General features: G+C 34.1%; 1 protein-coding gene across 1 annotated transcript; it reads left to right on the top strand.

The window, feature by feature from the left end:
• The first annotated feature begins 2,178 nt into the window (after window positions 1–2,178).
• On the top strand, window positions 2,179–14,544 carry LOC119085854 (UPF0047 protein YjbQ). The gene is made up of 4 exons (XM_037196364.1): window positions 2,179–2,842; window positions 12,423–12,477; window positions 13,426–13,507; window positions 13,589–14,544. The coding sequence occupies exons 1-4, from the start codon at window positions 2,686–2,688 to the stop codon at window positions 13,802–13,804; spliced, it is 510 nt and encodes a 169-aa protein (XP_037052259.1). The 5' UTR covers window positions 2,179–2,685; the 3' UTR covers window positions 13,805–14,544.

The following is a 14,544-nucleotide window of genomic DNA, read 5'->3' as shown; positions in this document are numbered from 1 at the left end:
CGTTTGACACGTTTATAGGTTATTTAACGCTTTTTTGGAAAAGAATTTCATTCTATTTAAATAAAGCGAACGTGTGGATTTCAAAGTAAGTAACAAACTATAAATGTGGCTGAAGCAAATTAAGTCACAAATTTGATTGGGATTAACTGTATTTACCTAAACTATGTCACCATCAATCAGTTCTGGTAGCCATAACTAAATTTGAAAAAATGATAAACCAATTTAACACAGTGTCTTCAAAAAGTAGTCGAAATTTCAATGGCTTTCCAGGTGACGAGACTGAACACCAAAAATCAGTCTGCCCGACTTTGCGCTTTAGCGTTATTAATACACAAAACAGAAAATGTGTTGGTTTTCAGAATTCCGTGAGTGTACCACGTATTCTTACTAATGACCGGAGAGATACTAGCGAAACAGCAATAGATTATACCGCAAGAACGAAAGACTACACTCTTATTCAGAAACGGAGAATCATTTGCCTTTCGGTTGATCACTTGTTCTTCAGACCTTTTTAAGCGCGACAAGACTTGTGTAACACGAATTATATGCTTAGGTTGACAACATCTGAGTTGTAATTCGATAAGAAACCAACATAAGCCTCTCACGTAAATACTTATGGATTTCACGTCGAATTCGAGGGCGGTTAAAAATTTTCCACAATGAACGTGAAGTGCAAAGAAATTAGCAGCAACGTTTCTACGCAACTCACTTCAAGCATGAGTGGTTCTCTAAATAGAGTACTAAAACGGGACAGTGTATCCAACCAATTTTGGCAAGGTAAAAAAATCTGGAAACTTTTTCCATTCAAAATAGAACTATTTGGCAGCTGTCATTTGAAGCACTTTTCCTTTTACCTTGAACCTTGAAGTTCGTTGTTCGACATTCTACAGCCGAGTTGCCCTACCAGGTCTCACTTTAAATACGTTTTTTCTCTGGTTCCATTCCAGATTTTTTTACAGTGCAAACATTGGATAAACTGACCAGTTTCGGTACTATATTTAGAGTACCACTAATGCTTGAAGTGCGTTGATTTCACCATTAAATCCACTCGGTTCGACAAAAAGTGCATGTTGACGTTGAGCACCCTATTAGTATGGGTAACTTTTTATCAGCTGGTAAATCTTGCGCTTGTTCCATGTATCGCTTTTGGTGTTAAATATCAAATCTTTTACTTCATCGGTTTAACTATACGTTTTGTTGTATAAGAGAAGAGAACTTTGTGCTAAGTCGATCTCTATTTTTCACATTGTTGTGTCGATAACAGATGAATTGCCGTTGTTATGACCGCAATCCTGAGCATACATGAAAACAATTAAAAGTTAAATTTAGAAGAATTACAATGAAAATGGTCTGAACGTACGAAAACAACCTATTGTTAATTGAAATCTATAAAACATTTATTGAAAATCGGCTGCGAAATGCTTTACTAATTTATGTAGCCGCTGTAATCTTCCAGATCCTCATCTATCATTCGTGGCTGTACTACCCTCTCTTTTTTGTTTGAATATTTTCCACTGAAAGATCGCCCTCTGTTGTACAGTTCCACAAATTATTTCTACATATGGAAGCACACCCCAATCGGTTCAGTGTTGACAAACGAATCACCAACACGAAGACTTTTATTGTGTTGTGCTAAATCATAACGTTATGGTGAGAGCAAGGAATTTATTTACATTTTTCGTCTTTAACATTCAGATTTGGAATTGTGGTTTTTAACTTGCTGTGAAAGCAGCAAGAATAAAATAATTTAACCTTCGAAGCATATTTTCTGTAATTAACATGTCACAGAAGGCAGTTTAAGAGTTTTACTATCTGATCTATTACTTCATTTGATCGAAGATTTTCAACGATTGATTTCAGAAATCTTTTACTTCATTTGTTTTGAACTTGATTTTTGCTATATACGACCTCATTAGCCGGAGGTTGTCGTTTAGTGTTGCTGTCGTTGTCGATAGCAGATGACAGCCGTCTGTAAAAGGTTATAAATTGATTGGAGCGACCAGCAAATATTACTTCATTTCACTTCGTTAAAAAAAATGTGTAAATCCTGACCACGTACAATTCCTTCCGATCAAATATTGTTGTCGTTGAAAAAAGTCTCCATCTAAAGTCTGTAACCACTGGAACTCAACACATTGCGATACATACACGAGGAGTGGTGAATATAATTTTACGGAATGATGAAAGCTAACAACACTGTTAGTCACGAAATTAGGCTGATATCGTGAGAGACATTACAATTACTCCACTATCATCAAAAGAATTTAGTAACAAATTGATTATTTTATTCAATCGCCTAATTATTCAGCTGCATTGCATTGATAAATCTAACACAAGACACAAGATGTTCTACTCATGATGTTAGTTAAAACGGATCAAAAATTCGATTAGAACAGACGAGTGAATACATAACGTGTAGTGATGTCAAATTAACATAACACAGAAAAAATGATGTTTGGAGGATTGTGCGAAAAAAATTTCAAGGCGGACGTGAAAAAAATTGTGTTGTGGCTGTGAATAGTGCGATTACGGGGTCCCGAAAAGTGTGCTAGTGAAACGAGCAGTGGGGAAAAGGAATAATTTTTTTTTCTCGGTAATAAATAATCGTATTGCGCTCACTGTTTTCGTTTTTTTCGCTGCAATATCAAATTGCGGTATATATGATACCAAATTATAGAAACCAACATGGCTTCGAATCGCGGATTACAAATCGGTTCAGCATGGTTCCAGAGAAAAATAAACCTGCGACCACAGCACCGTGGTGTCCATTTGGTCACCGAAGAAATATTAAGACAAATGCCCGAACTGGGACAGTTCTCGGTGGGCCTATGTCACGTCCAAAGTGAGTTTTTTTTTTCTTCTGTCCTCTTCTTCCTTTTTTTCGTTTCGTTTTGTGTGTGGGAAAATTCAAGCAAAAATAGAGGCTAACTGTCAAGAAAGCAATTTTCATTCATTTGACTGGAGAAGAGACTCCACTTAACATAGATTATGGATACATTCAGTGTATGTTATATGTATGCTCTTTTCGAAAAGGGATATAGGTGAAATCGGGTATACTTATACTATACATTATATACCATGCTAAATGCGATATACGATATTGAGTACACGATTTTTGTCATGCAACGAGATAGCATTATTTATTTACCGCATTCCAGTATAATACTCATCTTCTCCTTCGCGTATATATATATTCGTACAACACATTTATACGTATGTAGAAATGTCTTTAATGATTAGACGCTGATATTAAAAGAGTGTTCGATTCGTGTTAAGGACATTTAATTGATGCCTTTCGAAATGGAATATATCAAATGAAAGTCAATCAAATTTGTGTGTCATTGATGCGCTATAATATCGAGGAGATTGTATTTATACGGTATATTCGTCAAAATGAGATTGTTTCCGATTTGTAGGTCAAACATTTAGAAGTTTCGACCGAAACGAAAATAAAAAATTGTGAAAAAACCCATTTCTTATCAATGGAACGCTGGAAATATAAATATAAATAAAATTACCTTTATTAACCTAGAACAACCTATAATAACACACATATATTCACGTACACACAGGATGTGTGTTCGAACTATACAATTTAATATGCACGTATGTGAGTAGTACTACCAGCCAGAAGTTATAAATTCTGAAGCAAAAGAGAGAGTTTTTAGCTTACGAGGACATTTATATTTAATTGATTATGGATTTTTCGACTATTTCACTCGGTTCATTTTTTTAGTATTTTCAATTGTTTTGATTTATTTCTGACCCGATCCCAATAAGTTGTTGAAATGACAATTTCAGTAAATGGATTGGAAGCCGAATATACGAATGAGCATGATAGGAACAACACCTATAATCGTCCTGATTGTATGTGGGAGGCGTATATACAGACAACTATATAAATGAGTATGCATGCAATTATAAAGCAATAAAGCTAATCGGAATGAAGTAAACAATTTCCGAATATTGTCAATTCGGGGGAAAACATCAATTAATATTGTCTTTTGTCGGTCCGATTATAACAATCAATAAAATTGACATTTTGCAATGTGGCCCTTGCCACAAGAATTGGTGTCGCTTTTTCAAGCACTTAACATTTTCGGTCATTTTATTGGGTTAAACGTTTTTATTTTATTAAAAGCGATTTGGTGAGCCCCCAAAACACCCTCTATTATTGCGATAATTATAATGTGTGACTGTAACTGAAGTGTTACATTGGACTCGTAGCTTTGTGTCTTTTTTGAGTTACTTGGGAACTTTCCTATCCCTTACTGATATTGTGATGACATTTCTGGTACGATCCTTATTGGGATGACGGATATGCTGTGGGTCAATGTTGTGCCTAAATTTTTAATTCGATAATTTTTCACTTAAATTTTATCCACATTTCATCTGTTGGGAATTCTACGCTTTTACAATCCCTTCTTGTTCACTAATCCCCCTTAATTTTCTCACTAAGATACTAAAAGGCCTGATTTTTTCTTCGGTTTTCTTCGATTCATTTCATTTAGTTCGACTTATACTGATCACTCTTAATATTCAAAACATTTTCCATAGATAATGAGTTGTTCTCGTTAACACAATTCCCGACAACATCTGTGACAGGAAAATGAATCTAATCTCAGCAAAATATTAACGAAAATTGTTTATGATGTGAGGATACCTGATTCAGATTAGTCGACATCGACAGGTCACTCAGCTCTCTTAACAAATCTATCAGGCTAAAATTAGAAAATCCTCTGTCAATCAAAAAATCTTTCGAAATTGTTTAAAAACCATAAAATTTTCCATCAGAAAATCCTTTTAAAAAAAAGAAAATACTCGGAAAACTGTTAATCTTCAACGAAAGCAAATATCCGCCTCGGGCTACATCGAAAATATGCACCTGTCATTTGTGGAAAATTTGTTAGGTTTTGAATATTTTGAAGGGCCTCTCGAAAGAATTAGCACTGTCTCCAAACTATTTTTTTTTGGATTAAGTGATTTTCAATAAAAATCTTGATAAAAATTTATTCCATCTCAGTATCGACAATCTTCGGCTACTTGACAAAAAAACATCACGCAACGAGATTTATAAAAGAAATCTCAGAGATAATTATTATTTAGTGCAAACGTATTTGAAAAATGATTCTGCAGTATTTGAACGTGTTCATTGCATGAGTGGAGTATATTTATAGAGACGAAAAGAAGATAAGCCCTGACTTGTTTTGTAACCTTTTGATACCAATAACGAATGGATGCTTTGATAATTAAAAAAATAAACTGTTTCTATTGAATTAATCAGCTCTAAAATGTAAAAAATTTCGCAGTTTAATGTTCACCTGTAGGTTGGATTTAACAATTCCATTTAATTAGTGCTAGTTGTGCAGATTTTCAATGTTTCAGGTCAATTAGTAATATTTGATAGAGCTAAAAAAGGGCGAAAAAAATATTGAACAAAACGAAACAGAATTGATAATTGATAAGACAAATACTTATTATTCGTTGTCGCTGCTTTTTAAATGGAAGCATTATCGGCAAAGTGAAAAAAGAGTAATAAAAGGTTACAAGGAGAGTAGCGCAAGTTCACTTAATTGTAGCATTGACGATTTCAATAGAACGTTTGCAGTAGTAAAATACTTTTCCAAACATTTATGCAACCATATTCACCACATTCCATCAATTCTATCGTTAGCGCTACACCAAGCAAAATATGCGCATCTGTTGGGTGACATATTTTTTGTGATCTCCTGAAGATTTGCATTACCTTGAGTGTTAAAATTGCATTTTGCTCCTACTTATGATATCACAATAACAGTGTACAATAGAGTGTACAATAGAGTTTGAAAGCGAGCTCTGTAAAACTGTTGATAATTGGCGAATTTGCCGTGTGCATTTACATTTACCATATGAGACCAATGAAATGATGATGGTTTTAATTCTCCACGAATACACTTAAAAATATACTTGTGGTTGCAAGAAATGCCAGACTCGGGTAAGGTTTAATCAAAATGATTTTTATGTGACCCATATCTGCCAGTAATTTCTACAGAATGACGATAACTCTAGACCGACCCTCATCTTTTATTCTTAAATTTAAAATCTTCCAGCAGTTCTTTCAGCAGTTTTTCATGATAATGGAATGCTCGAACATGAGTTACTATTTTTGAAAATATCGAAACTTAAATTTTAAATTTACTTTGCAAGTAACATGTACGTTATGTTCCTAATGCTGACATTGCTCTAATTGCATTATGTCAGCCCAATTGAACTATATCTAATTTTCATGATTCGTGCAATAATTCTGCCTTCGTTCCTTGTGCAACATAGTTCCATAACGTAGAAAAGGTATTGGACTTTTCAGTTACTTCAATTTTCTGTTGACTTCGGAACATATTTCAATAACAGGTTTCCCACAAGATGAAAGTCGATGGGTGTGATTGCTTTGACCCAAATTGATGCAGGAATTTGTTTATTTTAAGATTTCGACCGACATGGTCGGTCATCTTGAGACTGAAATTACCTTTGTAATTACAAACTATTTCGTGATGATGCTTATATCACAATTTGGTTAACGCTTTGGCTGTTTTTCTGTTCTCTAGTCTAAGGCAACTACTGAACCAAAATTTATGTGGTCTTGAGTTGTTTTGCTTCAGCTGAATAAAGATGAACTGGCGATTAAGTAGTAGCTGTTGCAGGATTATGTGCATGAGGATTTTAGGACAATTTTTTTTTAATCTTGTAGAAACGACATGCGTAGCGCGATATTAACATTATATCTTCTGCTTATTTTGTTCAATTACACGTTATAGTGAATTGGGAATCTATTACTTCGCCAGTTTTAACATACAATTTCCAATATGACCGCATTAACAGGAAGTAAATATTTTTTGTCGTAGTAGTTGTTGTGGATGATTATCCGTTTTTCAATAATTACAATCAATTTTTTGTCATTTCTTGCGCCATTTCTCTTTGAGTAATATGATGGTAAAGATACAGTAAATGAAGAGTAATTCTAATCCGAATTTTGAGGTTCATCCATTGCAGTAAGTTGGAGAAATTTCCCACAGATTCTAGTTAGTTTTTATTACAGAGCCACCTACTTCACAAAATGCATTTCACAATGAACTTTAACACAAATTGTGGCCTGCATTTCGAAAAGCCTTATCAGTTAGCCTTTCGGTGCACATCGTCTGATTTAAATCCTAGAATATTGCTTCCCCACACTGTTATTACATATTATCAATTGAACCATACAGTGACAAGTAGAATCGGAAGACTGCATTGTCATTCATTTACATTGATCACATTCTTCATCCTTGAACACATTCAACGAATTCGTTGACAAAAATTGAAATGTAGTTCTCCCAGCCCACACCCAATTCTTGAACATCTTTATACAAGTGGGACTTGCCACGTTTAACCATAATTTCATTAACGTAATAATCGTACTCGAAAAACTTGAATAAAAAACCCTCCGTTTGCACTTGCTTTACTGGAAAAAAGGGGATTGGCATTTTCATGTTTACTGCAATGAAGCAAAAATATTATTTGGTGCTATCTCCCAAAGAAAGATTCACCTTTTAAATAAATCGATAAACGGAATAGTGTGGAGTGTAATGTAATGTAATGTGTGCTGTAAGTGAAACTACTACAAATTTATTGATATGGAAAAAATGAAAAGTTTATTGTTAACTTCTCGTTTAGGTTGTAGAAACTGATGGAACATTTTTGCCCGTATACCCTAATATATACGTATAAGGATAAAACATGATTCTTGATGTGCACGGTACGGGTTATATACACGAAAACAAGCTGAAAATGGCGCTAAATCTAAATTTAGTTTTTCGAAAGTTTTTCAGCTGAGTAAAGAGTCTTGAAATCGTGTGCACATAAACAGACTGCAGTTTAATTGTTTTGTTAGAGAGAATTTGTTACACTGGTTCCTAATTGCTTCAACAACAACAGCCACAAACTTTCTTGAAAGTTTATACCGATCTCAAGGTTATCTTGCTGAACCACCACTTTGCACCAACAAGAATTTGCAGACGCATTAGACTAAAAGGAAAATTAATGGCAGAAATATTTATCACCGTTGAAAAGGGTCCCAACTTGACTAAGTGGTTTAAATAGGAAATCGATCGTGTAGCTCTTAATAATAAATAGGAAACCCCTAAATAAAAGTAGAGCGATAATAATTGAAAATGTCAGTGAAATTTTGGCGAATTTTAAGGATTTTTAGTGAATTGCAAACTAACTTTAAGTTACAGACTACTATCCCATAAGTGTGTTAATGTGAAACATTTTCTATTAGCCATTGAAATTTTCGTACTCAGTAAAGTCTTTTATGAGCACACAGATTGTCTCACAATTTAGCCAAAAATCCCTTCACCAATCTTTTCACGTGTCTGACTTTCGTTAAACAATTTTATTGAATCTATTACTTCTTCTGATAAGAAACTCGCTGGTTTCAAGTAATTTGAATCTTTTACTTCATGTCATACATACTCCCATGTTATTATCTTACTATCTTATCGTTTATTATTATCGTCGCTGTCGATAACAGATTATAGGTCTTCTTAACGGCCAAGACGTCAAATGTCAATATTCAATAAATTAAGGCTTTTAATCTGTTCCACAGTAGAAGTAGCGTCTACCCTAGGGGAGACGACATTACTACGAAATCAATACAGCCTGGGACAGTCAAAAAAGTGCATTTTTATTCTATACGTGTTTCATCGATTTCAGCTGTTTTGCCATGGTAATTTGTATTGTTAAAACAGCTGAAATCGATAAACACGAAAATCATAAAAATGCACTTTTTTGACTGTCCTTGGCTGTATAGTCACGATTTGTGACTCACGAACGATATTTTCGTTCAATAAACGATATTATCGTCCAATAAACGATATTATCGTCCAATAAACGATATTATCGTTCAAAAAACGATATTATCGTCCAATAAACGATATTATCGTCCAATAAACGATATTATAGTCCAATAAACGATATTATCGTTCAATAAACGATGTTATCGACCAAAAATCGATATTATCGTCTTAAAAACGAAAGTATCGTTCCTGACGATATTGACCGTGTAGAAATGTCCTTTCTCCAAGGCGCTAACTCTCCTGTGGCACGGATTCAAAGTCTTTCTTTCTTCAATATTTAAATTTGAAGTCGTTCGATGCACCTCAATTTGACGAAACTTCTAAATCTTTTGAATTATAACTATAGGTGACATGATACTAAAGTTTTGAATTTGAGTCTTATATGTTACTGAACAGTAAACGTTACCTGTTCAGTGCATTATAAGTTCTCCTTATTTTGAAATCCGATGGAATCACAACAATCTTAACTTTCTCCTACTTCCGTTAAACCGAATTTGAGTTCAACCTTCGGATAATACGAACTTCATTTAAAAAAAATATAAATGGGTAGGAAGTGGGGAACAAAAAGTCATAGCCGATCTGGGTCTGAGTTTCCTCTAAAGGCTCTCTACTGTAGAATTTCGAAATTAATCCTTGATAGTTGATATCATAACTCATAACTCAAATTTATCGCTCATTTTTCCATATTCATTTGATATATCCGTGCATGATTGACACAGACATATTTACAATTTTATGCCGCGGTAAACTTTTATTTGTTTGACATACTTAAATACAAATTATAAGTTGCAAATAACACAAAAAAAATACCCGAAAAAGAAATTACGTCATTGTTATAAAAAGGACTCCCCATATCTATCCAATACACTACACATCCATCCAATATTCGTCTTTTTAAATTGTGCGTGTTAAATTTGTACGTATGCATATTTTATAAATTTATGTAGGTAGGTTGGTAGGTAGGGTAAGGTAATACGTGGGAATTATTACGGTTTATAAATAAAAAAAAAAGTTTGCTAACACATCGCGTAGTGTATAGTAGTTGGTAATTAGTAATTAGATGATTTTTCATATTTACAATTTGTTTTTTTTTCTTCGTAAAGGAGTTGTAACTCGACATTTCTTATTTACTTACACATTTATGTTCCATGTCACACTGTAACGCGAAGAGAATATACCAGGAAATGTGTTAACATTTCTAATAATGTTGATGTCGGCTTTAATTTAGTATAAAATCTACTCATACAATTGGCATTATAAGATTTTGTAACGGCATACAGCGTGCAATTACTAATTGATTCGTAGTACTCGAAGACAAAAAGGAACACTCGTTCCCACCTCCTTGGATGTGAAATATCAGAAGAAATGTAGAGCACAGTTCCACATAACATACCTATCGATTTCTTTTCCTTTTTTTGATAATTTTTAATATTCTTCGCTTTATGGTTGGTACGCTACAGAAGGCACATTTAAATTATTACATTTCGCGTGAAAAGTTTACTTTTGTTTCACGAGCGCTTACAAGTGGCTTGCTCCTTCTACCTTACTATTGGGACACATAATGCGGAAGTAAAGATATTTTATTGATCGCTGGTGCAGCAGGTACCGCGGAACTTTAAAAGTACTGAATTAGTTGTTATTGTATGAAATTTAACCGTTAAATTCCAAGAATTTTTTGGATCTGTGAACATTTTAAGGAAATATATTTTTTCGGTATGAGTTTATTAAGTGAAGGAAGCTACTTAATGGGAACGGCGAGGATGTTGTTAGCTTCATTGTCGGTGTGCGGTTGTTATGCCAACAATTTCCATAGTATAGCAAAAACAAAGACGGTAAAACAACAGATGTTCACTGAACGCGACCGAATCTTTTTTGGAATTAAAGTTTAATCCCTCAGAAATTTCTTTCATTACATTTCGAGCTAGTAAAATTAAAGTTTTTTTTAATGTGACAACATCTACTACGTAAAAAACCACTTCGGAGGTTATTTAGAACCGTTCTTACAGAGAAAAAAGTCCACGTGGGATTAAAATACAAACCCTAACCGTCGTTAACAAATCTTATGTAATCCCATACGGACCTTAAATTTCAATCACCAAATTTTTTGTCTGTGTACTGTTTTCCTGCGACATTTTTTGTTGGAGGATGTTTAGATTTCGAACCGAAATATGGTGCACATCGAAACGAAAAAATTTTCAGCAAGACAGTTCCGTAATTTGTTTACTTGTGGCCAGAAAATGCGAAAAACTGGTTTTAAGCTAGACTGTAATGAGTCGTTTTCTGACCGCTAGACAACAATAGTACATTACGTCCTTCAACCCTCTACAAGCCTCCCTCTCAGCAAAATAAAAAATTTCCAAAAATCAGCCATTGAGCCTATTTTACTCGCCCACATGTCTTATTCTTTTTGATTCGGTTCAGGATATGTAGAACTTGTTCACTCTAAGTGGTACGAAAGGCGAATAAGTTCAAGATATTCTTGCTAGTTGATCGACCAGAGCTACTTCACTATCTCGAGACAGTTGAGCATTCTGATTTTTGGATAGTTAGAAGTTATTAATCCTTGTTCCTTGATACTTGCGTGCCATTTTTTTTTGTTGAGGACTCACGATAATTATGACTGCAGAATTACGAGTGTAGGAGATATTACAGGCAGTTAACGCCTAATGACTGCCTACAATTGTAATAAAATTAAATTCGCAAAGAAATTCACTGTTACCGCTACTTTTTTCCCACTTTAATTGTTGTTGGTTGTCGTCCTATTAACTATTTGTAATCTGGCACAGCAGTTTTAATATTTCCAAAAGGTTTATCCCGAGTTTTATCCTTTCTAATTTACCATATTTGAGTAGGAGACAGTCAGAAAAATTGAACGCAAAATTTTATATTCCATTCGCCATATGGCATAGAATTCGAGGTAAAATTGAACCGCCGATATATCCTTTTGTTCAGCGATGGTATTTTTGTTAAATTTAATTTTATTCATATCTAACAGATGAAACACGCTACATTAATTGCATAAATAATAATTAAATAAAACGTCCACACCTATCCCATTATCTATATGAACGTCATCTGAATGTTATTTCATTTAGCACAATTGCACTGCCGGTTTGCTTCCGCAAACTCGAAATAATGAACACTCTGATTTCTCGTACAAGAAGAAATGGAAGAACTCGAAAGTTGTCGTATTTCATAAGTTATACAGACAATTCAAATGTTAAAACATAGCAATAGAAAATGCAACCATGCAACGTATATATAACAACATAAAAGCTCTACAATATCCTCTCTGTTTAAATGTAAAAGAATTGAGTGGACTCTGTTCAATTTGCAGTGTGAAAATGCTGGATGTATCCTTTTTCATGTGATAATGTTTTCGGATTGCAATTGCTCTATTAAATGTGGCTTATGACATCGTACATTTTTGTAACACGGTTTTTCGTTGAATCGAATTGGATTAGAAAGTTGGTTGGCTTGGTTTATTCTGAAAAAAAGGTTTTTCGTTGAAATATCTCATTGCTAAAATTTTCTCTTTTTCTTCTTTTGCAGTTCTACACACATCAGCAAGTTTAGCTTTAAATGAAAGCTGGGATCCAGATGTCAGGTAATAGTTGAAATTAGATGTATTTACAATAGCCAAAAGGACTAAATTTTCTCGTCAGTACTGTTTTTCACTTCTTATTGCTGGTCTATCTCAATTTCTGTTAAATATACCTTACATAATAGACTAAATCGTCGCGTGCGTCATGCCAAGCGGATTAAATTGACAAAGGAATAAGTCGGAAATTCTAAGGTTCACAAGATACCAAAAGGTTTATTCCGTTGGAATCCCAAAAATTACAGAGGACGTCAGTGAAATTTACATCAAACAAAACTGTTTATCCCACTTTATACGGTTTTACCACTTCCACACGCGACTCCGTGTAACTGTTTCACCAGTGTAAAGAAGTAAACGCAGTTTTGTTTGTATTAATAGACCAGGTGAAAACCAGCTGACGCATTTTTCTAATTAAATTTTATTGACATCCACTGTACTACAAATGTCCAAGAAATAAGATCGCTTAAGTAGTTACAATAGCACAAAAAATATGATTCTCCACGAATTTTGTCGAAAGAATCTTCAGAAGCTTCACTACTTTTTCAAGTTGTTCTACCAATATAGAAGATTTCATCCTGAACTGTGTTCAATGATTTTTCTTTAATCTACGAAAGTTTCTGATCATAGACAAAATAAAGAGCGACCGACATTTGTCTTCAATCTAAATTCTACTTCTAAATTGAACCTCTTATTAACGTCAAGTGTATCGCATACAATCTACTACTTCTTTTGTTTAAACAATGATCATCAGTAGTTTGATACGCAATCTTTTACTTCGTTTGTTTAAGCAATCTGTAATGCTATATAATGCAAAATCACTCAGAGCAATTCGCTTATTTTTGTCATTGATTCCGATAACAGATAATTAGTCGTTTCTAAAAGGTTCAAACTTGAAGGTTCAAGTTACTTTCTGTGATCGATCTAAATGCTAACCAATAAAAATGTTTATTTTAGGGATGATATGGAAATGATGTTAAATAAAATAGTTCCAGAAGGATTGCCATATAGACACAGTTGTGAAGGTCCCGATGATATGGTACTTATGTTCATCAAATTCTTTTATTTTCGATCGCAATTTAACTTCGGCATTTTTTTTTCGTTTATTGTGTCTTTACAGCCTGCCCACGTCAAAGCATGTTTCCTTGGTAGCTCACTGACAATTCCAATCAGCGACGGTAAACTATCACTGGGCACATGGCAAGGCGTTTGGCTATGTGAACATCGCGACCATGCCGGTTCACGCAAATTAGTGATAACATTATCTGGCTGTCCAAGAGATTCAGCCCGTAGTCCATTATCCCCTGTATCACCAATTGCGTCGACGTCCAGTTAGGGACGGCCTCGCTCCGCTCGCGACAGTCGATAATCGCGGGGGAGCGACAATAATGCCATCAATTTGCAATCATCGAACCAACATTCCGAAATTGATAAGCATTATTCGTTGAAGAAATTTACTGTTATGGTTGATACGGCAACCAATACCGATCAATGTGAACGAAAATGGTTTTGTTGCTGTTGTTGATATTATGTGTATAGAGGATATGCAACATTAAAACCAACAAAAAACATATAACGATAGCCGAAATCGATCTACAAGATCTGTATTTAGAGATGTTGTTATCAATTTATATATTGTGTGCATGGCTTCTTCTGGCACTGAGCCAGAGTGATACTGATTGAATATGTGTGCTGTGTGTGTGTGTGAATAGGTGATAAAAAACGAATAAAGGAAACAAAACATTTTGAAACAAAAGAAAAATTAAATTGGTTGAAAAATGAAAAATGGAGTGGAAGTGTGACTGGTTGATGGGTGTGTGTGTGTGTCACGGGTAGAATATTTTAAGTCATAAATTTCGTTAAACAATCAAAAATGTTACAATTACGTTTGTATATCTAATTATAAGTAAGTGAAAACATTGAGTAAAGACAAGCAAATCAGTTACTATTTTCGATGATATTAACATTTTACATTTCTGCTCCATTTTCTCGTTTTTTTGTTTCGAAAATCGTTCACTAAACTAAAATTTAAAGAAAAACCGTTGAATTTACACGCCGGAAACATACGAATTATAT

This window comes from Bradysia coprophila, chromosome IV (assembly GCF_014529535.1).
Source record: "Bradysia coprophila strain Holo2 chromosome IV, BU_Bcop_v1, whole genome shotgun sequence".
Classification (NCBI taxonomy): domain Eukaryota; kingdom Metazoa; phylum Arthropoda; class Insecta; order Diptera; family Sciaridae; genus Bradysia; species Bradysia coprophila.
Note: the sequence above shows the minus strand (reverse complement) of the source record. Positions and strands in the feature narration are given on the sequence as shown.

Bases quoted from the DNA above. Each gene is read 5' to 3' on its own strand.
- LOC119085854 (XM_037196364.1), top strand. From the start codon at position 2,686: ATGGCTTCGAATCGCGGATTACAAATCGGTTCAGCATGGTTCCAGAGA. The intron at 2,843-12,422 runs GTGAGTTTTTTT...CTTCTTTTGCAG, and splicing joins GGGCCTATGTCACGTCCAAA to TTCTACACACATCAGCAAGT. The intron at 12,478-13,425 runs GTAATAGTTGAA...TGTTTATTTTAG, and splicing joins AGCTGGGATCCAGATGTCAG to GGATGATATGGAAATGATGT.